The sequence below is a fragment of the Pelmatolapia mariae genome, linkage group LG23 (assembly GCF_036321145.2).
Source record: "Pelmatolapia mariae isolate MD_Pm_ZW linkage group LG23, Pm_UMD_F_2, whole genome shotgun sequence".
Classification (NCBI taxonomy): Eukaryota; Metazoa; Chordata; class Actinopteri; order Cichliformes; family Cichlidae; genus Pelmatolapia; species Pelmatolapia mariae.
In genome coordinates, this window is record NC_086246.1 from 44,337,940 (window position 1) to 44,361,361 (window position 23,422).

Below are 23,422 nucleotides of genomic sequence, written 5' to 3' on the forward strand. Positions count from 1 at the left end.
TTATACAGGAGATAGACAAACTTCACAGCCAGTTAAGAAGGTACCCCGAATTAAGAGAGAGCACGCGAGCATTCACTCCTCCAGCTATTTAAAATCCCACGTATCCAGTGTGGGGAGGTCTGCGCTGCTGCCCTCTCAACACTTGCAACAAGAACCAGAGTGTACGATTCATCTACTGTAAATAACGCTGCGGCATTCTTCTCCAGAGCAGGGAGCCAGCACTGTGCAATGGAAAACAGGCAAGTAAAAGAGAAAGTGAAGGCATTTAGTGGTGAAATAATGCAGTCCCATCTATGACATCTAACAGCATTGGGAAATAGTTTCAGTACCACTCTACTACTTAAGTTTAAAGGATAAAACGTTTATTTGTGATTGTTTATGTTACACATATACACTTTAAATGACATTGTACTGAATGGCAAAGTCAAAGCACTTTTTTCCATATTTTAATATGTTTGTCGTACAATCTCAAATACTATCCCGACACATGGTTAACCTCAGCCCTCAATGGTCACAAACATGCTTCACACTATTCTCAAGTCTTTTAGCAACTCTGCAATGTCTATATGCGGCCTACGGCTGGGTTCAGTCCCGCTGGAGCACAGTGCACTCTGCAGATTCTTGGCTGCCTGGTTTAAGGATGGCAAAATGTGGGTGGCGTCCGATGTCTCCTTTTCACCACGAGTGCACAAAAGGACTTCATTTATCTCTTCCTCGATCTTTCGAGACAGGATGGTGGGAAACACGCCGCTTACACGCTCAAGCACGCTTTTCCTCAAGGCTGGGTCTCGACATGCAAGGTTCAGTATGAACAGACCTGGCAGGGAGAGATAAAGAAAGGATATTACTTAGAAACTAAGCACATAACTTTGATAAACTGTTTGTATCAAAAAGTAACATGTCATGTTTGAGACTGATAAAAGTATGTCTGTTTATTAGTCTATTTTATTTTGGTTGCAAGTGTCACATCAATTTAGCAAAAAAGATTTAAGCATAAGAGATAACGTATTTTAAAATGATTCTGTACCTCTGGGAGTTAGCAAGTTACAGACTTTCTGCAGGATTGGGGTTTCTACAAAGGCAGCAGGAGGACAGCTCATACCCAGAGTGCTATCTTTATTGTCTACATCAAACATGATGGCATCAAACAAATGACCACCTAGAGAAAAGGAAAAAAAAAACAAAAAACATACTTTATTTTTAACAGTGATGAACCATTATATTCACTGGATTACTTTTAATTGCACTGTAATCCACACCCTCACTGACCTTCTTTTTCCAGTGCACAAATGCGTTCCAGACCATCCCCAAGAGTGACAGTCAAACGGTCATCTGGTTGAAACCCGAACCATTGTTTAGCCACCTCCAACACAACTGGGTCTAGTTCCACAACCTCAATAGTTACATTGGGCATAAAGTCCCGCAGAAACTGTGGAAGGCCTCCTCCACCAAGCCCCACCAGGAGCACTGACACTGGGATGTCTAGGAAGGATTAGGGAATGAAGTTTAATTGAATGTGATATTTTAGAGCAATTGAAGAGTGATAAATTCATGAATTACATGATAGGTTCTTCCTACATACACACACCTTTGTTCTGTGGCATGCCCACCCCAAGCATAGCAAGACAAGCCACCATGACTTCATGGTGAGCACAGCAGAGGAAGCCACTGTCCACAGTCAGGGAGGTTGAAGATGCTACTGGAGCTGCTGATGCCTTGGCCTTCCTTTTGTTCTTTTTCTTCTGACTTGTCGCTGCCCAAATACAAAACAATAAAATTAAGAGCTGTACAACTTCAACATCTTGTGTTTTTTCCTTTTGTGTTTTGGTTTGCTCAGTTTCTTGCATTCTGGTATTAACTGGTAATCTCCCTATACTGTATGTCTGTGCATCATTGGTTGTGCTCGGTAGGTTCATTATTTACTTGTAAAAAGACCATTCATAAAAATACTTTATTATTAAGTGAAACAAATCAGGAAAGTATAAGACATTACCAGTATTTGATGAGACCAGATGGCTCTCTGATTGGACAAGGGCAGCATTAGACAGGAAAACAAGTCGGCGATACAGTTCTCCGTCTTCTCCTTTGACATTCTCCACGCAATACTCCCCACTCAGCTGACTCACACCCCTGCTAACTTCCTCTCGCCAGCCAAGGTCACCTCCCACAGACAAAAATGGCACCTGAAAACAGGGAAAGGAGCACAAAGGAAAGTGCTTCTTTAGACTGTTAATGTTTTATATAGCATTTTTTTAAAAAGGGATACTTATGAGTGGTTACCTGGTGGTTGGCTGGCATACCCGGGGGAGCCAAGTCCATCACCACTGGTGAGAGTTCTGACTGGACAGCTTGCATGTCTGTGTACTCCTGATTCCTGTGCATTGATACAATAACCAAGCGCCGAAAGTTAGCACTGGCTGCTAGCTGCCTCCGCCCCTCACCAGAGCTGTAGAGCCAGGCTGTCTCACTCCCCTGGGGAACTGACAAAACAAATAACAAACGTAATCAAAGGACTAAATACACCCAATTACATTAGAAGGCAGAAACTTGATGAATTGAAGCCTGGGCTCACCGATAAATATAGCAAACTGGTTAGCTCTTGGAACCTTAGCACCTGGTGGAGAATCTTGTATTGTAAGAGTGTATCTGGGAAGGCCGGTCTTTGCATGGCAGAGCGTGAGCGAGAGGTTTGAGTTGGCATCAGTGTTCATTCGGAGCCTCTTTCTCAAGACGGAGTAAGCCTGATGCTCCCTCACAGCCGACAACAGTTCAGAAACATGCGTGTGACGGACAGAGGCTCCATCCTCTCCGAGGCACATCTCAAGAATGGGTGTGGGCATAGGCTGACGGAACTTGGTGCAAACCAGAACAAAAACAGGCAGAGCAAACGAGTCTTCCTCTGTCCTGTTTTCTTCCTGCAGGCAGTGGAGCCTCACTGCCCAGCCAAGCTGAACAAAATGCTCCACAGCCAACTTGATCACGCTCTCCTGAGCCAGTGTCACACAGACATAACGACCCCCGACACTTAGCACACGACCCACCTGGAAACACAAGAAAACTGCGGTGAAGTTCATGCAGAGATGTATATTGATGATGCACAGCCTGATCAATCTGCTTCTCACCTCAGTGAGCATGTTCCTGGCCAAAGCTCCTTCTTCTTCAGATGCCATAGCATCTAAGGTGCCCTTGTCCAGAGCAGCCTGATAGCATGCATCCTCATATGGAGTTTTAGTAGCATCCACCTGATGAAAGGTAAGACCTGGCCTGCGCTCAGCATTTCGCTGGTTCATGTTGTTGACCACAGTCTCACTAATGTCTATATTGGTCAGATGCTTGTAGCCAACATCATACATCTGTTCACTCAGCTCAGAGTTACCACAACCAACCACCAGCACCTGAAGGACAGAAATAAAGCCTAGTGGTCACTTATCAAGGCAAGAAATGTACCAAGGCACAATCAGTGTTAGCAACACCCAAGTATATAAACATTTCAGGAGGTGGATGATTTGGTAAACTTTTCTTCTTCGCTTAGCTTTTCTCTTTAGGGATCATCACAGCAGATGATCTGCCTCCATCTAACCCAGTCTCTCACATCCCCCTATGTCCACTTTCACTACATCCATGAACCTTCTCTGAGGTCTTTCTCTTTTCTTCCTGCCTGACAGCTCCATATTCAGCATTCTTTGTCCAATATATCCACCATCTCTTCTCTGTAAAGCTCCAAACCCTCTTATCCTTGCTTCTCTGACTTTGTCTCCAAACTGCTTGACCTGAGTTTTTCCTCTGATACACTCAACTCCTCAACTCTTCCACCTCCAGCTCGGCCTCCTGTCTTTTTGTTAGTGCCACTGTCTTCAGAATATACATCATAGCAGGTCTCAGTACCATCTTGTAAACCTTCACTTTCATTCTTGCTTTCATACTTCTGTTACAAATTACCCTGAAAATTGTCTCCACGCCCCCCCCCCCCCCTTTTTTTTTCTTCACCTCTCTTATGCACTGTTCATTGCCCCCAACTTTTTAAACTTGCTACCTTAACTCCTCTTCCTTGTTACACCTATCTCCCTCTCATTCACAAACATGTATTCTGTCTCGTTTCACTGACTTTCATTGGGCTTCTATCCAGAGAATACTGGATCTCTCAAGGCTCCCTCCCGTCTGCATCCCTACTCTCACCACAGGTCATGTGTCTGTCTGTCATCTGCAGAAATTCCTGCCCGACATCAACGGTCAATCTATTCATCACCACAGCAAATAAGAAGGGGCTCAAAACAGATCCCCGATGTAATCCCACCCCCACCTTCAACCAATCTGTCACTCCTACCGGACACCTCATATATGTCTGCATTACCCTAACATACTTCTGACTTCCTCACATAGTACCACAGTTCCTTTCTTGACTCCCTATCATATGCTTTCTCTAAAGACACAGTGCTACTCCTTCAGACCTTCTCTATATTTTTTCCATTAAAACACTCAAAACAAACATTGCCTCTGTAGTGTTCTTTCTCGGTATAAAGGCATACTGTTGCTTGCTGATCATCAGTTCTCTCCTTAATGTAGCTTTAATAGTTTTTCCCCATATCTTGATGATCTGGCACATCAGCTCTCTGTAGTTACTGCAGCTCTGCATATCACAGTTGCTCTTGAAATCATCTGGCTAACTAAATTTCTTAATGCAGTATTAAAAGAAACAGTGAGTGTTTCGCCAAACCCCTTCGTCATCCAATTTACCTTATCTTGGACTTTGATGTATTTGTGCAGCACACCGCACAGTTTGTTGTAGTCTCCATACCATTCAAAAGCCTTCTCCCCTCTCTTCTTAAAAAACTTCTCCCAGTACTCAGCAGAGCTGAACTCCTCGGCGGTGCGAGGTAAAAGACTCATGGTCGGCTGCGATGGTTCAAAACGTTGCAGATTTTACCGTAACTTTACCTACAGCCGCTTCTACACATGGCACTTGGCTCTGTTTTCCACCCGGACAACATTGCTTCCAGTACCGCTTGCTGATTGGTGGAGTGCCCCAACAGATTTAACGATGATTGGCTGAGGCTTTCAGAGTTTCTGTTATTGGTCGCTGCATATGTGGAAGTGCTCGGTTCGCTGTTGTTAGTCATCCGGGTTCAATTCATCATGGCGGTACCCACTGGAAGGTCTGTGGTTTTCGTGACAGGGAACGCAAAAAAACTTGAAGAAGTAAGAAACAAATACTTCATACCTGAGATGGATTGTATGTTTACGGTCGGAGTGGACTTTCTAATCCGTTCCAGGAAGAATATGTGTTCATTTAACGGTCCTTTTCATGCTGCATGTTGTGCTGGCTAGTTAAAATGAGATTGAGACTGGAGCAGTAACTTAATCCAGAAATCCCTTGTTTCGTTTGCCACAAAAAGGCCTCACAAGATTTATGAAGATTTATGTTTCGTCTGCTTGTTTGTGATCCATCAGGTCATTCAGATACTGGGCGACAAGTTTCCCTACAAACTAGTGGCGAAAAAGATCGACTGTGAGTATCAAAAGTAACACCACTGGCTAAAGAAAAATAAATGCATAGATTAAAATTATGTGGTCATTGCTTTTGCAAAATTTCCTTTAATCAGTGCCTGAATACCAGGGAGAGCCAGATGAGATCTCCATACAGAAGTGTAAGGAGGCTGCACGACAGGTACAATATAATACCACTGCCATATCACGTATTAATTAAAGACAGTGCCTTAACACCCCCCCCCCCCCCCCCCCCCCCCCCCCCTCTCAATTCAGATTGATGGACCAGTCATAGTAGAGGACACCTGTCTATGTTTCAGAGCTTTGGGGGGATTACCTGGTCCTTACATGTAAGTCAACTATCTAAAGTATGTATTCAATGATATCATCTTACATAGTGATAGTGAGCGTCAGTTTTAAAATACATATTTGTTTTCATAGTAAATGGTTCCTGGAAAAACTCAAACCAGAAGGTAAGTAATGAAATAAATGCTATCTAGAATGTGTTGTTTAAACAAACTTATGCAGAGCTTGATGGATGCTTGATAATCAAGTTAGGAAATCCCAGAAAGTTGATTCAGTTCATTTGGGCAGATTGCTTTCAATTGGAGAAACCTGTCATCCCTTATCCAGATGACTTCACTGCAGGCTCCCAAACCTTATAGACAGTACGGTTGCATAAAGATCAGCACCATTGCTTAACAATGACTCACGTGACCAGATATGCCAATTAGAATTTTCTTCAGAAAAACCAAACAACTGCTGGCTAGGCATGTTGCACGGAAGTGTTACCTGAACAGGCCAGAACTCGGCAGTCTACACTTACAAGCCAGAGGCCAATCTTTTGATGAAGATGTGCAGATTCTGGACAGGAAAGAATGAAGGTTTGAGCGAGGAGGGCATTGATATAAAAATAGAGGCCCCCTTCCTCAGTTCTAAAAGTACATCTCCTACCATCTTACAATGCCGTGATTGGAGCCATTCCCCAGTTCTTTGTTAGTAGTACTCATGGCCATTCATATTTGCATATCAGCAGTCATCAACTGATCGTGTGGCTCATTCTTATGCAAGCACCTTAATAGTTAAATTTTAAAATCAGTTTATAACCCTGCAGTCAGCTGATACTGAAGAAGTCGCACGGTCACTTCACATAAACCAAATCAACATTCTGGGATTATGCAGAGCTTCTTTAGAAAAACTAGTGTTGACTTTTGAGGGTTTTTTTTTTTTAATTATTATTTTTAAAATACGTTTTAGGCTTGTACAAACTTCTAGCTGGATTTGAGGATAAATCTGCATGGGCTCTCTGCACTTTTGCGTTCTCTGCTGGGAAAGATGAACCCATTCAGCTCTTCAGAGGGAAAACAGAGGTCAGTCTGTCTCTGTAAATCTGTCCTGGTGTTTGTGCTTTTGTGCGTGTATTTTGAATTGACTCCTGTGGTATTTTCAGGGGTGCATTGTAGAACCCAGGGGGCCTCGAGACTTTGGCTGGGATCCCTGTTTCCAGCCAGATGGATATGACAAAACGTAAGCAAAACAATTTGCATTTCCCCCTTTTGACCAACAAGGGGAGCCAGAGGTTAACACACTGCCTCTGCATTATCAACCATACAAAATCCTTTTTGCTTCATGCGGTGCACTTGGGATGAAGTATTACTGTTATTATTTAACATTTGTATCAAATAATAATTTTCACTACTAATTTCTTTTCACTTCTCTGCAGCTATGCTGAACTGCCCAAAGAAGTTAAAAATTCAATCTCCCACCGGTACCGGGCGCTTGCTGCCATGTCTGATTATTTCTCGCAAATCAACAATACCTCACCACAGACCAAGAAAAAGAAAAAGGAGGAAGACTAAAGATAACTTTTGCTCCAACTTCAGGCTTTGAAGTTGCAGTATTATGCATCAAATATAAAGGGAGAAAATATTCCTTAATAAGACACTGTTTGTTAGCCCAGAAAAATATAAAATATAAAACATTTTTGATGCGTACCCGTAGTCTCTTAAGCGGGCAAAGTGCTGCGTAATATCTGTTTTCTCTTATTTTTTAATAAAGGTTTTTGAACAAATGCACCCGTCCATGTGAACATTTCTCTTTGAATATTACCTCTTGGATACTCTGAGACAACCTTTTGAGTTTTTGCTTCCAAGGACTGACAAAGATAGACTGAGGAAGAGTATAATTCATAAAAAACAGGAGCTCCAGGGTCCTGATGAGAGCAGCAGACTCCTCTGTGGCTGAGACTGGCTCCTGGATTTGGGGAGGGAAGCACAGGGCTGGAGTCCAGAGAGGGGAGGGTCCCTGAAGGGGAGAGCGGGGTGTTCAGTACAAACACCACAGTGATAACAGAGAATCTTGGGTTATAAATGACCCATGAGGTGAAAGCCTCCAAGCAGGAACTATGCATACACCTGTGACTAATATCTCCCACATGTATTGAATCAGTGATGCATGCTTCCACAGCAGTAGAAGCATGTGTCAGTGCTGCTCCTACTGTTACCAACTGTTTAATCACTTCAATCACTTATACAGTTGTGTATTGTTCTCACTTATCTTTCCTGCATGAAGCACTGCACACTCTAAAGTTTTCCCATCTAGTTAATAACACTGATAATCGGTAAAAGTAACAGTTTCAGAAATAAAAGTGCAAACACAGGACCGACCACCCTGTTTCCCTAGACCTCTGACTCTGATTTGGGATTTGAAATAGGAAGTTGCAAAAAAAAAAAAGAACATGGGAGCTGTTTTGTTCTCGTCAAGGACACATTACCAGTTTTTCCCAGAATACGAAGTCTGCCTGCCAGGCTTCAGGTTACTAGAGGTAAAAGACAAAACAATTACTGTAAGTGCTGAAGCATTAATCAAAGCCCCACTGTCTGTGTGAATGTTGGATCATTTGAAAGGTATGATAAGGGCATGATACCTAAATTTCAATACACTGTCCAAGCCTACTAACAGGAACAATATTCATGTTTTTAATACGCAATATATTTCATTCTTACTTACTTTAGTACTACTTGCAGCTCATTTTTTCTTGCCTTTTTTGTACTAAAGAGTGTCTGCAGCACTTAAAAAATCTGTATCCAAGAAAAAGAGTTCTACTCTTGGTACCATCCAAACTATAGAGTTTAATAATGCCAAAGTTTCTGAATTTTCTTAAAAAGCCCTTCAGGTTTAAAGTTTTTGGACACAGTTTTAAAAAAATTTTGTAATACAGATACTGATTTCTGGAATAGGAAAAATATATATATATATATTTTTGTTTGTTTGTTTGTTTTAATTTGTGACTATATTTCTTATATTTCAATTTCCTTTACCATGGCAGAAACAGACAATGGTTCTTTTGTTTGAAACGGACTCTCACTCATGTGCATACGACAAGCATTACAAGCCAAAAACCTGGAGACTATAGAACTTGCCCAGGAGCCAGTCAGTAGTAGGCTTTTTTCCAGGCACTGAAAGTCCATGGTAGCTGGAAAAGCGTCTCCTGACATGACCTGCAAATCAAATACCTTTCCCCAAAGCCCTCATGGGGAAACACAGGATGTTTTTATTCTTTATTACAAACAGAACCAACACAATGCTTATTCAAGGAAACTTGCTGTTCTAATAAGAGAGTATGCTTTGGTTAAAGAAGGAATGTGCTGCTTAGGGATCACTGAGAGGAAAGGACGCCTGACTTTACGAGATTCTTAATCAGTCGTGGTTGTGCCAGAGGAGGAGGAAGGCTTGATGTGGCACTGGGGAGACAGACTTTACTTCATTTTTATTTGTTATGCACGACTCACCTGAATTCTCCTGCTGTGACAAGTTTTATTTAACAGCAGATTCAAGTTAAAAAATTTTTTTTCTTCCTACAATAACACATGTACCTGGAAAAGAATTTGATTATACACCACATGACTTACAATGCTGAAATCTAAAAAAAATCTGACTGCAGAAGGACACTTAATAGAGGCCATATTCCACTCTATAAATTTGGTTTTACCAAACTCACTCTTGAATGAAGTGTCTCCAAGGGATTTTAGGGTTCAGACTAATGAATTAGTCCACCATGAGGCCACTGGTGTGCATGATGGAAACAGTTGACCTAATACATATTCCTGCTGGGACTGGTCCTCTCCGTTTTCACTGTTTATGATGAAACCATGGAGCTCTCTGTGGAGGCACAGAAGGCTCCATGAATATTTCCTGTTTTTAACTTCTCCAGAGAGATGTTGGGATCTAATTTCAGCCAAAACCTTCTGACTTGTACACTGACCTCTGGCACTACTTTTATCACCACTGTACTGTAAAAACAGCCAGTATAAAGAGCATATCAGAAGCTGGGTGTTACAAACTTAAAATCAAGTAGTCCTAAGGGGAAGATTGTGATTTATACATAATAATAAGGTATTTGTCTTCGTTAGTCATTTCTAATTTACTTGTGTCTTGTCTGAAACAGGTCTCTCTTGTAAATGATACACTGAGTCTCAATAGGACTACCTGTATAAATAAAGTTTAAATAAAATAAATAAGTCTGCATAAAACATGCTTGAGTACAACAGCAGTGTTTTAGAGTAAAATACAGAGAGAATGAGACAAGTAATTCCAGACATGTATAATAAAGTCATTAATTTTTTCAACATTTAATAGTTTTTGTTTCAGCCCTTAAATTAAAGTTGATTTTGAAATTTTATCACCTTGTAAACATTTCAAGACCCAACTGTACCTTTACGTAGAAAGGATATGTCTTCAAATGAACGATAACTTGCTCATATTAATCCAATATGTGAGATTTACTACAGAATATAGTGGCATGGTACATACCAATCATTTGAACTTTAAATAAAACTAAACAATAGAGAGAGCCTTGTTCTCGTCATATTTAGTTTGCAGTTTTTAAATAGAACAAAGCATAACAGGGACTCCTGTGTTTCAGGGAAGAAGCATGACTGCTGCCCTCTGAAAACTTTATTTGCATCAAAACATACATCTGACTATATCTCAGCCCTAAAACAGACCATAGCATTGACGCCATGCATAAAATATTCTTAAAATATGTAATTAACTACTGAACTGATTGAGAGATTTAAAAAAGTTTAACTATGAGGTTATTCAACAAAGCATTTTCCCCCATAATAGCACTTTTTTAAAGATAGCAACCGCATTATGGTACAGGGGAAAGGTGGCTTTAAAAAAGGGGTCTATTCCACCGGGGATATGTGTTGTATGACATTTGATGCAAACAGAATAAGCTCAGAATTTCAAAAATATAGTCTATAACCAGTCTGCTTTTTAAAAATGTTGTTAATGTCCCACAGGGAGAGAGACCGAGAGACACCACATCGTAAAAATGGACTTGCTCTACCCGAAGAGCCCAGGGTTATGCAGAGTCAGAGTCTGTACGAGGTGCTGGAAGTCCTTCACCATCCAGGGCTGTTGGTGTGTCCCCACTGCACAGGCACTGCTGCTCTCAGGGCTGATACTCTGCGGGTCATTAAACGTTATGAGGACATCTGTGGAGAACTGCGGCAGACGGAACAGGCCCAAATGGATGGTCACTGAATTCCTTGCTTCTTCATTGAACTTAGAGACGCACTGAGTCCCAGACAGCATCCACGCAGTGCTGCACTCTGACAGGGACAGCTCAGATTTGGGCAGAGCCACAACACTGGTCACTTCAAAAGCCCCCGGGTCCAGAGCTTTGTTGCTTCCCGCGATGTCCTCAAAGTGGTACCTGGCTGCATCCTGGTCTGCCACCTGACCCTGGTACTCCACCAACTCGACGATCAGGCTCTGGTCTGTGTGGGCGTGGGCAAACACCTCCTGGTTGTCCGGGATTTCCCTCAGCTCGCTGATGTCTGTGGCGCTGTGAGGGATCACAGCTGACAGGGCTCCTCCAAACAGAGGATGAGCCTCGTTAGCGAAGCCTGTTGCACTCTGCATTTCTCTGTGAAGCCTGTAAACAGAAAGAAACACCACAGGTGAGACCGTCTCCACACACATAAACACCACCTACTTAACAAAAATGGTAAAGGAAAAAAAGAAGCTTATAAACACACATCTGCAGCTCACCAACTCACCTCCCACTATACGCTCAATGTGGTTCCGGTGAAAACTTAATCTTCTTCTTGCGTGTGTGGGTTTTTTTTTTGCCATTATAACAAACACGCTGCTGCCACCTACAGGTGTGGCAGACCTCGACAGAGACGATTTCGCAGAATAACCTTAAAAAATACAAATCTAAAGTTTCTGATTTTGTTTTAAAGCTCATAACATACATAGCAAAAAAAAAAAAAAGAAAAGAAAAGAAAAGAAAGATATAAGTAGGTTTAATTCGAACATTTAAATGCTGAATGTCCAAATGACGTACATGGACGTTCAACAAAACAAAGTTCCCAATATATTATTCATCTGCATAAAAGTAACACAAATTTTGCGCTCAAAAAGGATAAGTATAAACTTATATGATCCCACTCCTGCTTTCTGTTTCATAGCAAGATTCACCTTTCTTTCAAATGACCTGGGAATGACACCATGACACAAATGACAAATGGCACAAATAAACAAAAGACTCCCTTAACGAGGTAAAAAGCTGGATAAATCTAACGTTAAACCAAAAATTAAAAACCAAGAATAAAAGACAATAATTTCATGTAATATCTTTAAAGATGTTAAATACATCCATTAATTTTTTTTGTTGCAAACCATGAATTGATCATTAATAATCAACAGCCATAACTATGCAGTTTCCACAGGTCTTTTGTTCCAATTTGAAATCAGACTTTGCCTTTATGTAATAAATTAGACCTTGGATACGGATTCAACTTTTTTTTGGGGGGGGGGGGGGGGGGGGGGGGGTTGTATCTTTAAAAAGATGTTGGATACATTAATTATGTCTGGTCTCATTTGGATTTGTGGGAAGTTGTGAGTGTTATCAGCTCAACATTTTTAAGCAACCCAAATGTAACAAAGAAGAAAGCATGTAATGTACAGAAAGAGCGGAAGAATCGGTCTATTTATAGATCAGCTAAAACTTATTTTACCGTATTTATTAGAAGAAACTAGTGGTAATACCCTTGGTACAATTCTCTGTCTCAGCACTGGTGATTGCTTGCAATAAATAAGGTAAAGGCACCATAAATACACTGGTAAAATTAATTGTTTCTTTGAAGAGACCAGATTTTTCTTCTTTCCAAAAATATATTACTTTGATCCCATTTGAACTTCTTGATAAAATAAAGCAGACTAAAAAGTACATATATACATATATATATATATACAAGTACATGTATAAATTAGGTGGAAGAAGACATTTTAATAAACAATGAAATCCTCATAAAACACTGTAAAAACACGCACTCCTGTGATAAAAGTCAAAGCAGTCTACTTATTACACTGAAAATTGGTTTATTATTATTATTATTATTATTATTATTATATTTCTGTGTAGAAGTGGAATATTTACTGCATAAAAGAACGTAAGGTAAAACACTTTCCGCAGGCCGTCAAACATCTGCAGCATTCTCTCCTCCTCCTCCACCAGCTGTTTGTGTTGATTTCCTGGTCAGCTGATTCAGACCGAGCAAAGATAGGAAGAGGAGAGCTGACATCCACAATGATCATCGTGTTTCATGGTCATTGATAGCATTTGCGATGAATCAAACAGATCCGTAAAGTCGCATTAAGCCTTCGTGTTAATTTCTGAGTTTCTGTGTGGAGGAGTTCACCGGCTTCGAGCGGCGGATCCTGTGGAAAACAGCAGGTAGCCGCGTTAGCATCCTTAGCTTAGCTTAGCTTGGTAGCTAAGCGGCCTGTCTGATACGGGTAAAATAATAAAGAAGAGTGTAACTAAGCTATAGTTGCTTTTAAATTGTTTTTCGTATTGTGGAGTTGAAGCTTCATTGTTAATTAGGTTGACAGGAATATTATTTGCTAAGATTTAGGCTGTCAAATAGCTCGACCTGCTAAAGTTGTTGACGGCTGTGATATAATGTTAATTAGCTTATGAGATTGTGAGCTTGTGTGTTCAGTTTTACCCCTTTGCTAAACTGAGGGATCCTTAAAGCTATTACTTTACTTGTAATAGAAAAAAGGGGGAAAAATCGGATAGCCAAGCTTTACTCATCTGGTATTCCTCCCTTGATAGAAATTGATTGTGGGATTGATTTTTCATTCTTCTTCTGTTTGCGTGAAGTTGCAATCAATGAATTGATTAGGGTCATTAATAATCAACAGCCAACATTAAGCAGTTTCCACAGGTCTTTTGTTCCAATTTGAAACCAAGCCTTTCCTTTATGTAATAAATCACTGCTTTTCTTTCTGTTTTTTACCTTTAAAATTGACTCTTGAAATAGACGTCTTCCTGCTTTCCTGCCTGAGCCTTAACATGTTACATAGATGTGACTCTGGTTTCTTTCTCTTCACACTATTCCTGCTTCAGATCTGTCCCCTGCCTCTCTTCTCTGTTTACTGGAAAGCTCTTCTCCTCTCCTGACCGCTGAAAGGCCCAGTTTTCCAGCTGCAGTGCCAGAAAAGGAATCTGAGAAAGCCACTGTGTCAGAACTAGCTGGATTCAATGGTATAAGTTGTATTGTTGGGTTAACAGAGGTTCTGTGTGTGTGTGTGTGTTTGTGATTATATTACCACTGAGGGTCACATGTTGTTTAGTTCAGTGTCACAGAGGCCCTTTAATGAGGCATCTGTGTGTGTTTTGTCTCGCTCTTTGGAGCATGAAACACCCAAACACAGACTCCAGGGTGCATAATTGGAAGAACAGCATGTTTTCCATTTCCGTGTTACATGGACAGCAATGATGACATTTCCTTTCATATCTAGTGAGACTCAACACCTGCTCCACCAGAAGGATTTGGATTTAAAACAGCTTCATAAGATATCTGTTTTTGGACTGTTTTAAAAAAATATTATGTTTCTTGTATATGAGAAGCTGGAAACTCAATATCTGATCCAACATCACATCCAATTACTTTGGGGACTGCAGTAACCAGTTATCTTGAGCTACACTCTTGAGAGTCCTAAACCTGATACAGTAAACAGGCTATGTAAAGTAAAATAGCTCAGATGAATAAAATAGAATACAGATGTCTTACATTAAAGTGGCTCAATATATCCAGAACAGTAAGAGTGTAGTGAACAGTGAAATAAAGTAGCTAAACAAACAAATAGAGTTGTATTGCTGGACCGTGAATTCACATTTAGTCATTTATAATGTTTAGATTCTCAGTATGTTTGTAAACTGTATGTGGTTATGTCTGTTACTCCTTTCCTCTTACCAATACTGGAATCTTCTCAATTCCAGTATCTAACTCTGTTTTAAGTTCTCCCACAGTGTGGTAAAGCTTCATTGATGATTTTTCTTCTCCTGCCCTACAGAGGGAGCCAGACCGGGAGGAGCAGCCTGAAGACAACATGCCACCGAAGTTTAAACGACACCTCAACGACGATGAGGTCACGGGATCCATTCGCAGCGAGAGGGTGAGACAAATACACATGCAGGAGCTGGTGCTTGGCGTTTGGGTTTGTAACAAATTGCATGTGCAGTTAGAGAAGTAAAGTACCATTATATACCATTATACCATTCATGGTTGGAGAGAGATGGAGCCTGTTCCTTCAGATGTTGGGCAAGAGGGTACTGGACATGCTGGACTTCTATCTCATAGGGTAACACATTACTTTTACTGTGGATTGACTGATTGATCCCATCCTGAGCAAGGAAAAAGCCCTGTATCAGATGTAGATTTTTCCAAGTTTATTTGTCAGATTAGTCATAATGGAAAAACAACAAAAGTAAGGGGAGAGAACCAAAGCGACGTTTTTTTAAGGGGTGAAGCTTTAGAAACTGCTACGGCCAAATGTCTGGTCCTAATCAGGTTGATCATCCCGTCCCACGCACCTGCACCTCCCCTGTCCTCCCTCCTATTCTTTATTGTGTTCATTCCTCTGTGTCATCCTGTTTGCTGTTGTGTTGAGCTGAGATCAAAGCAAAGCTTACCAGGAGGCTTGCATAACAAAATAACCTCCCATGCCTTTCCTTCAGTGCCCGGCCTCCTGTCTTACAATAATTGCTAACAGTTTCCTTCACGTCTGCTGTCTCGAATGGAAAGAAAGAAAGAAGTTTGTACAGAAGGAGATTGTTAGTGCCTTAACTTATAAAGTATTTTATGATCATATGGCCACCATTCCCACAGATTTTTTGCAGATGCCATGTTATTTACAGGAGAATAAATTGTATTGGCTTGACATTGACTGGCAGAATTGACACTACAGTGCATCCATAGGCGTCGCAGTTATTAGAAGGTGAATGCCATGGTTGAAAGAATTGAGATTTTAACCTTGGTTACTGCTAAGGTAATGAAATTCAAATGTAATTGATCTTTCTCATAAAAATTTCACACTATTGGGTTTTAATATCGATTACCTTTCTTGTGTAGTATCTAGTAGCAGTGGATAAAGTCCACCTGCCTTCAGTCCAATAAGAAACAGACTCATTCTCTTCTCCTGTGAGAATTCAATGCAGCTGTCCTCACTTATTCTATATAATTAGCAATTTACACCAGAGTACTTTTTGCCCTGATTAAAGCCAGCAGTCGCTCAGACTTGTCATCACTGCAGTGATATTGTGGCGTAATTCACCGTAAGACGCCAGACAGTTTGTCCCATCCCTTTTCTTTTTACTTTTTTATCTGATCTGTAAATTTTTATGTTGGATTCTCAGCATACTGATTGTCCATCCATTCATCCATTTTCCTCCACTTATCCGGTTTGCTGGGGTAGCAGCCTAAGCAGAGACACCCAAACCTCCCTCTCCCTATCCTAGTCCTCCGGCTTATCCAGAGGAACACTAAGGTATTCCCTGGCTATCTGAGAGATATAATCTCTTCAGTGTGTCCCTGGTCTACCCTGTGGCCTCCTTCGGGCAGGACATGCCTGGAAAATCTCACACAGGAGGCATCCCAACCACTTCAACTGGCTCCTTTTGATGTGGAGGAGTAGCGTCTGTACTCCGAGCCCTTCTTGAATGACCGCACTCTTCACCCTGTCTATAAAGGAGAGGCCAGCCACCCTTTAGAGAAAGCGTACTTCTGCCACTTGAATTCACACTCTCATTCTTTTAGTCACTATCTAAAGAGCATGACCACAGGTGAGGGTAGTGATATAGCATAATGATTGTCCTGCTCTGAAATCATTTCACTCCAGTGCTTGTGTAATGTAGTGGCTGCTCTCACACATCACATTCTTAGATCAACAAACTTGAACTTTTATTGCTGCACACTGTGACGACTGCCCACCTGGCCAGTAATAACAAGGCACCAGGCTGGAAAACAAAATCTGGGGAAAAGTTAATAGTGTGCCTGAATTCAGCCAGTCATGCAACACAAGCTTGGGTTTGTATTGAGCCTGTCTTAGAAATAAGACAAGAAAACACATCGGGTGTCTGTTTTAGTAGTCACATAGCTTTTTGTAGGTAGGCAGTGTGTTTACACACATATTGGTTATGTGTTCCTCCAGTTATTATGCATTATTTTAGTGATGCCCTTATTTTGGGTCGTCACTAACAACCTCTACTTAGAACAGATGAAGGAGTTTTTATTGGGCTTTGGCCAGCAGAGATTCAGCTTTTTTTTTGCTGTTCAGTCATCATACAACAGCCTGATATTGGAGCCCTTTGTAACTTTGACCGGTTGTAGCATGGATCCTGTGGAACTTGATTTTTGTAGGGTAGGGCCTGCATTAGTCAGACTTGTTGTTGTATTCCCTGAGCTGTTCCTGAGGGATTTTTTGCAGTGTGCTGGGGATTATTCTCCTGCAGCGGGCTGCTATGGGGTTGTGCTGTTTTGGCATCAGTGTTTAGGCAGGGTGTTAAGGTGTGAAAGTAACATGTTGATTAATTGCCAGGACCTAAGGTTTCCTAGCAAACAACTGCTTTTTAACAAGCTGATCAGTTTGACTGTATTTAGACCATCTGTTAATGGTTTTAATGTTTTGGCTGATCAATGCACTGGGCTAATGTTGTATTCACTGTATTGACCTTCGAAGGATAGTAAGCCAAAGGCTGTCATTGATCCCTAAAGCAGCATTGTGGCCTTTTGGTGGATAAAGTGCATCCAGTTTCTTGAGTTCTCGTCACCAGGACTACTCCTCAGCAATCTGCTCAGGCTTTAATATTGGTTATAGACTAGTGCTCTGACCAAGTCCCTCCTTATCCAAAGTAGATATCAGGCAGGCAATAGTCCCAACTTCTGTGACCTCTGACCTTTTTCTCTTTTACAGAGGAATTTGTTGGAGGAGGACTCTGATGAGGAGGAAGACTTCTTTCTGTGAGTGTTTGTTAATTCATTTAATAATAATACATTAGATATTTAAAATTAAGTTGCATTTCAAACAGTAGAGCATTAATTTGCTCAGATGAATCAGGTTGTGAAGATGTTATGTTTTTCTGACATATACTGACCAGGTTTTAGAGCATAGAGAAAACAACCAACCACCAAAATGAGAAAGTTTAATAGCCACTCTAAAGTTGTAGCCAGTCTATGGGAGTAATATCGATAATATTGATTGTTAGAGCATAGTACACTAACTAATCAGCACATTTCATGCTTGTAGTCTGTACATTTGACTTCATCCATGCTTGTTTTTCAGGAGAGGGCCAACAGGACCCAGGTTTGGACCTCAGAATGACAAAATCAAGCAGTAAGTGCAAACACATACCTCATTACAACAAAGAATCAGAGGTCAGAGTAGTATTTCCATTACTGGTTTTGGTATTGGTGTTATGTAACTATGGTTCGTAATGTTTACCAAAAGCTGCTGGTTATTACCAGATTGTGTAAGAGAGCCCATCGTGTGCAGGTTATTGTGTAACCTTCTCAGGATGTCTCAGTCCCTCTGCAGACTAACAGAGAACAGAGGAGGTCATTGTTTAGACCGTCTCGCACTCTGACTCGTTTCTCCACACTCCATTCATACTTTATAGTTTGTTATTGTTGTGAGCATGTGAAACTAGATGGCATAGCTGCACATTTGACGAATGTTAAATTCACGGGGTCTTGAACCTTAACTGCTGTGGTCACTGTAGTTGTTTATGTGTCATGATGGCAGCTCATACTTCTTTTATGTCTTTCTAATTGTTTGTTTTGCTCTGGCTTATGACTGTATACCACCTTCAGCATGCAATCAAGCTGAAAGCCAAGTCTGATAATTTACTGCAGAGCTTTTGTTTGAAACAGTCAGTTTGATTGTGAGTGAGAGCAGACAATTGTTATAGAGAGAAATTCCACAGTTTTATATCATTACTTTTCCTCCCTCGTGAGTTTCTTTGCCAGCTTCTTCCCACTTGTTAACCACGCAGGCCTCCAAGTGGTATTACTCTAAGATAAAGGTGACCTAAGGGTAATGTGAATCATGCCATACTCAGTTATGAGTAGTATAAATAAAGGATTTGAACTTAATGCTGCAGATACCTAACAGGTGCAGACAGGTCACGCTGAGGCTGTCAGGCTTTTCATTGTCTGCCAGCTGGACAAGGCCAGACGTAGAGAATCTTTGTACTGTACCAAAATGAGACCGGTCCTACCGTTGTGTCCTCAGGGTGCAGTCGCAGGTCGACGAGGTGATCGACGTGATGCAGGAGAACATCTCCAAGGTGATAGAGAGGGGCGAGCGACTCGATGACCTGCAGGACAAGTCAGGTGAGACACACGAGCCACCGCGTGTGCATATTTACCAGACATGTGTGCACTACTCAAGCATGAAAGGCAGGAAATACCATTACTATTATTGTTTGTTTTAAGATTTCGTTTCCAGAAAGACCCTACAGACTTATTTTATTTTGGGTTGCTTAGGTATTTAGCAAAGCTCTCTGCTATGTGCATCAAATTTAGAAGAAAGTCATTTACTAATGAGGCTTGGACATTCGTAGCATGCAAAAAGCCTTAAAGTTGAATGCCCTCAACTTTAACGGTAATGCAAGCATGTGGTTAGCTCTCATTACAGTGTGAGACTAATTTAGAATAGTTTTTAACAGATGTATTCAACTGGTAAGAAGGTCCAAAGTCAAACAAACAGCTAAGAATCCTACCTTTACATTGTGTCGGTGTGTTACGTAAATTAAATGGAACAATTTCTGTAAACCTTAAAATATTTAATATGTTTTGGCTCTTAAAAAGGATTACCGGTAAAGCATTAACATTATGCAAAGTTATTCAAACAGCAGGACTCGGGTGTGCAGTAGCAACGATGGCATGTGAATAGACTCCATACATGCAGTGTTGAAAATACCTTGCATCCCTGTGTAACTGTTTCCAGGTATGCAACTTAAAGCGTTCAACAGGTTTTGTGCTCTTACTGCTCTTTGTTGGCTACGCACAGCTCTTCTTTTTCTCCGCTAATGTAAACACATTGCTGCATTGCACTTGTTTTTTTTTTTTTGGTGTCACACACACAGATGTTGTACATTGTACTCCAGCTTAGGTCTATTGTGTTGACCAGACAAGCAAGACAATTACGCACATCTGGAACACATCTTTGTGTGTCTTTGATGTAAGTCTTGTGGACATGTCTGTGTCTAATTGTGGCTCCGCTGTGCCTGTCGTCCTTCAGCCTTCCTTCTGCGTTTACGTGAGAAATTCATCATGTAATTGACACTAGCAGTTTGCCCTCTGACTCATGTGCAGGTAGTCTGTGGTTAAATTCCAAAAGCGTCTTTTTAGAAGCCTGGGCACTGCTCTTTAGTGGTGACAGGTTGTAAACATAGAGATGGAAACAGCAGAGACAAAGACTTTAAATAGGGACGCAAGCTTAGATAAGTAATACAGTGCACACTAGGGAGCTCAACCCTACCTTCATGTTATCACGCATAAACATAAAGTTAACAACGGTATCCAAGAAACAGAAAATCGGCGGTGTGGGCGAGTCGTTTGGAGAAGGGCTGGAGGAAATGTGTTTTTGCTCCATTGTGTTTTAATGTGGAAACTTGTACAACAATGGATGCCAATAGAGTTGGTTTAAAAAAAAAAAAAAAAAAAAAAAAAAAAGATGTTTAGAGGAGTGACTTCACCATCACTGTTAAGTCTTACATAACTCCTACACATGCACAACACCGAGCCAAAAAACTTGAGTGACCCTATCCAGCTTGAAAATGAAAACAACATTCAGCTTATTGTTTACTTTACCAATAAGCAGATGTCCTTTTTTTTTTGTCCTCTTCGATTTACTTCGCTCCTCACGTGTCCTTCACTCATCTGTGCCGTGATCATGTGATATTGCAGAGAGCCTATCGGACAACGCGTCTGCTTTCAGTAGCCGAGCCAAACAGCTGCACAGGAGGATGTGGTGGAGAGATATGAAGGTGGGGCATCCATTTCTTAATTAATATATATATATTTGAATTCCATTAAATGCAACAGAAATAACATTTAAATATCTTCTTATTATGGAAATGAGGAGGTAATCTAGCAAATCATCTTGATTAGCAAAAGTTTTAAGTTCTGTAGTTATCTGTAGTCTGCAAGTAGCTATTTCCAAAGTTGATCTACAAATAGGCAAAGCATTAAACCCCATGATAGCTCCCTTCATTCGAATAATGAAGGAGAAATTCTACAAATTATATGAACATTTTACATATTCATGAATGCCTACATTAACTTTTAGTGTTATGTTTAATGCATTTAATGGCTTATTTTTTGCATGTATTTATGATTAAGACAGTTTTTGGTCCTCCATGGGAGATGTTCACCATTGTGTGTTCTGTATCTAATGTGTTGTTTCTCTCTCAGATGAAGATGATTATTGCACTGGTGGTTGTTGCTCTCCTGCTGATTATCATTAGTAAGTATTATACCAAATACATGAACAGAGTGTAAATTTACAAAGTGTGCAGGAGTTCTCTCTTACTGTTACTTTTTTCTTTTCTTCTCTTCATCAGTTCCAGTGATTCTTCGATATCGCTAGTGACTTCGGAGGAGGATGGGGACAACCTTCCTTCCTCTTCCTCTAGCTACCCCTGCACACAATCCTCCACTCCAGCTAGGGGGCGGCAGCCAGCTTCCCACACCCTCTTCAGTGTCATCCTGTATACCCTCAAGGATCTGGTCTCTACTTGCCACTTAGTACAGATCTTATCACTGTACTCTCACATAAATCTACAGTGAGGTCGGTACTAAGGCTTGGTTTGATCCCAAACTTGAAACTAAGCTCCAGAAATGGGACACATGGGGAAAAAATGGGGAGATATTCCACCAGTGCTGTTTGGGAGAAACCTCTCAGCCCTCTAGTCAATGTGAAGGAGTGCTCCATTCCATGATACATATCACATGCAGGACTTGACAACAAGTCCTGCATGTAACATCATATACATCAATATTGTAAAGGCAGGGAATCGATGCCAACCATCTCTTAGTTTAGCCAGTCTGTTTCTGCTGCAGCAGTCTTACATAAAGAGGCTGTGAACTTCCAGCAGATAAACCTCTGATGTCTGCCCACAATTTCCTTGTGTGCTCACTTACTCTGAGGCTTGGACACTGAGAATGTTTAAAGGGAACGCTTGGTGAATGAAAGCACATTTTCTGCCCATCTCAAGGCGGGAGAACATCTGAGGTTCATCTGTGGGGGTCTAAAGTGGTGTTTCTTTCTTAATCATTTCAGTTGCTTTGACTGCTTTCACTTTTCAGGTATCTTTCCTCGTTCTCACAGAAACAAGAGACTAGAAAGGAACTACATGTATTCATACAAGAACCTGCTCTGTAACAAATATCACCATAGATTGTTAGTGTACAGAAGAACCATGTCAAACCAAAACACCAAGGTTATGAATGTCTCCTAACCATTCTGTTCTCAGATGCTGAGTTTCGGGCCTGTTTGGTCACAGCTGTCAAATGTTTTTCCCGCTTGTGACATTACATCATCTCTCACGCTGCAGATGGTTCTGTTTGGTTTATAGGCTGCTTCTGTCTTTTTCTTTTTCTCCACTGTTTTCGATTTCTTATTCGCTCAAGTGTTTAGCTGCTGGTGTTCCCGTCGTCGCTGAAGGGACTGTATGGTTCGCTGTATGGTTGCGTTATAAGGAGGGGGGGGGAGAGGGGGGGGGGGGATTTATGTGGTGGAAGCTGAGCTGTGAAACAAGAGTAGGTGTAACTGTCTGGAATTAACTCTACATGGTATTTTTTTTAATATTTATTTTGGCTGTAAATATTGATTCTGTAATGATGTATAATACTCTGGCATTGCATTGGAAGACTGTGATCCTTTTTTTTGCTCTGAAATAAAATGATTTTAAAGGGCACTTGTCTGCTTTGCTGTGGTCTGAACTAGTACACTGTCTTATGGGAAGTCAGAATAGATGAGTATGCATGGAGGGCGTATGGGGAAATATGTATAGAGGGGGGAAAAGTAATTCTCATGCCATACCTCCACTTTGAAACACTCTTAACTATCCTCATGCTCTCAGAGCCTGCAAAGTCCTTTTATCTCTTCTCATTACCCGACAGTTTTATTGGCTTGTGGCTTTACTGGCAGTTTGGAGTCCCATGATGGCACTAAAGTTGGAGGGACCGGAGCTCGTGAGGTGTTATTGTTCTGACAGACGCGCTGCTCTCGTTCCCTGGACAGTAGACGCAAACACACACTGACAGCTCTGCCCTTTACTCAGCCAGCACTACCCAACTCTTCTGAAGGAGGAGAAATTAAATTGGCCCACAGGGACCTTGCCTTTTATTGATCATACGCAAATGGCATTCCAGTTCGTGCTCATTAGTGATGCACACAGTAGGGGGGATGACTTAATTTCAGCTCTGAAGAGGAGAGAGGTCATTTCATCTCATGCACTTGCTTGAATGTTGTTAAAGCTGTGGTGATAAAGGTGCATGTTGCTCGATGGTAACCACAGAGGCTGTAAAGTCCTGGCTGTAAAAGCTGCTGCCCTGTCAAGAGTTAGAGC

The 23,422-nt window shown here is 41.1% G+C and overlaps 4 protein-coding genes across 6 annotated transcripts; 2 read left to right on the plus strand and 2 right to left on the minus strand.

Moving 5' to 3' along the window:
- Positions 1-117: 117 nt before the first annotated feature.
- mettl13 (methyltransferase 13, eEF1A lysine and N-terminal methyltransferase) lies at positions 118-4,954 on the minus strand. Its single transcript, XM_063466856.1, has 9 exons — positions 4,735-4,954; positions 3,123-3,395; positions 2,573-3,041; positions 2,281-2,480; positions 1,994-2,183; positions 1,589-1,753; positions 1,270-1,482; positions 1,028-1,159; positions 118-817 (listed from the first exon to the last, which is right to left on the minus strand). The coding sequence occupies exons 1-9, from the start codon at positions 4,885-4,887 to the stop codon at positions 525-527; spliced, it is 2,088 nt and encodes a 695-aa protein (XP_063322926.1). The 5' UTR covers positions 4,888-4,954; the 3' UTR covers positions 118-524.
- Positions 4,955-5,118: 164 nt separating this feature from the next.
- itpa (inosine triphosphatase (nucleoside triphosphate pyrophosphatase)) lies at positions 5,119-7,544 on the plus strand. Its single transcript, XM_063466885.2, has 8 exons — positions 5,119-5,196; positions 5,449-5,506; positions 5,601-5,665; positions 5,761-5,834; positions 5,926-5,957; positions 6,742-6,854; positions 6,935-7,011; positions 7,208-7,544. The coding sequence occupies exons 1-8, from the start codon at positions 5,134-5,136 to the stop codon at positions 7,341-7,343; spliced, it is 618 nt and encodes a 205-aa protein (XP_063322955.1). The 5' UTR covers positions 5,119-5,133; the 3' UTR covers positions 7,344-7,544.
- Positions 7,545-10,139: 2,595 nt separating this feature from the next.
- rangrf (RAN guanine nucleotide release factor) lies at positions 10,140-11,641 on the minus strand. 2 transcript variants are annotated; one of them, XM_063466921.1, is made up of 2 exons: positions 11,553-11,641; positions 10,140-11,428 (listed from the first exon to the last, which is right to left on the minus strand). In XM_063466921.1, exon 2 carries the CDS (start codon positions 11,413-11,415, stop codon positions 10,834-10,836), a length of 582 nt encoding a protein of 193 aa, XP_063322991.1. In that variant the 5' UTR covers positions 11,416-11,428; positions 11,553-11,641; the 3' UTR covers positions 10,140-10,833. The 2 variants fall into 2 exon arrangements, with proteins under 2 accessions (XP_063322991.1, XP_063322989.1); XM_063466919.2 differs by having other exon boundaries at positions 11,532-11,566.
- A 1,380-nt stretch (positions 11,642-13,021) lies between these two features.
- Positions 13,022-22,771, plus strand: vamp4 (vesicle-associated membrane protein 4). Of its 2 annotated transcripts, XM_063467177.1 has the most exons (9): positions 13,022-13,234; positions 13,913-14,050; positions 14,863-14,964; positions 17,761-17,807; positions 18,130-18,180; positions 19,078-19,178; positions 20,757-20,836; positions 21,264-21,315; positions 21,413-22,768. In XM_063467177.1, exons 2-9 carry the CDS (start codon positions 14,048-14,050, stop codon positions 21,436-21,438), a joined length of 462 nt encoding a protein of 153 aa, XP_063323247.1. In that variant the 5' UTR covers positions 13,022-13,234; positions 13,913-14,047; the 3' UTR covers positions 21,439-22,768. The 2 variants fall into 2 exon arrangements, with proteins under 2 accessions (XP_063323247.1, XP_063323249.1); XM_063467179.1 differs by lacking the exon at positions 13,913-14,050 and having other exon boundaries at positions 21,413-22,771.
- The last annotated feature ends 651 nt before the right edge of the window (positions 22,772-23,422 follow it).

Excerpts from the sequence above, each read along its gene's own strand:
- mettl13 (XM_063466856.1), bottom strand. The coding sequence starts at position 4,887 with ATGAGTCTTTTACCTCGCACCGCCGAGGAGTTCAGCTCTGCTGAGTAC. Across the intron at positions 3,396-4,734 it reads ACATCAAAGTCCAAGATAAG|GTGCTGGTGGTTGGTTGTGG; the intron begins GTAAATTGGATG and ends TCTGTCCTTCAG. Across the intron at positions 1,483-1,588 it reads GGGCATGCCACAGAACAAAG|ACATCCCAGTGTCAGTGCTC; the intron begins GTGTGTGTATGT and ends AATCCTTCCTAG.
- itpa (XM_063466885.2), top strand. The coding sequence starts at position 5,134 with ATGGCGGTACCCACTGGAAGGTCTGTGGTTTTCGTGACAGGGAACGCA. Across the intron at positions 5,958-6,741 it reads GGAAAAACTCAAACCAGAAG|GCTTGTACAAACTTCTAGCT; the intron begins GTAAGTAATGAA and ends AATACGTTTTAG. Across the intron at positions 7,012-7,207 it reads CCAGATGGATATGACAAAAC|CTATGCTGAACTGCCCAAAG; the intron begins GTAAGCAAAACA and ends ACTTCTCTGCAG.
- vamp4 (XM_063467177.1), top strand. Across the intron at positions 14,965-17,760 it reads GATCCATTCGCAGCGAGAGG|AGGAATTTGTTGGAGGAGGA; the intron begins GTGAGACAAATA and ends TCTCTTTTACAG. Across the intron at positions 20,837-21,263 it reads TGTGGTGGAGAGATATGAAG|ATGAAGATGATTATTGCACT; the intron begins GTGGGGCATCCA and ends TTTCTCTCTCAG.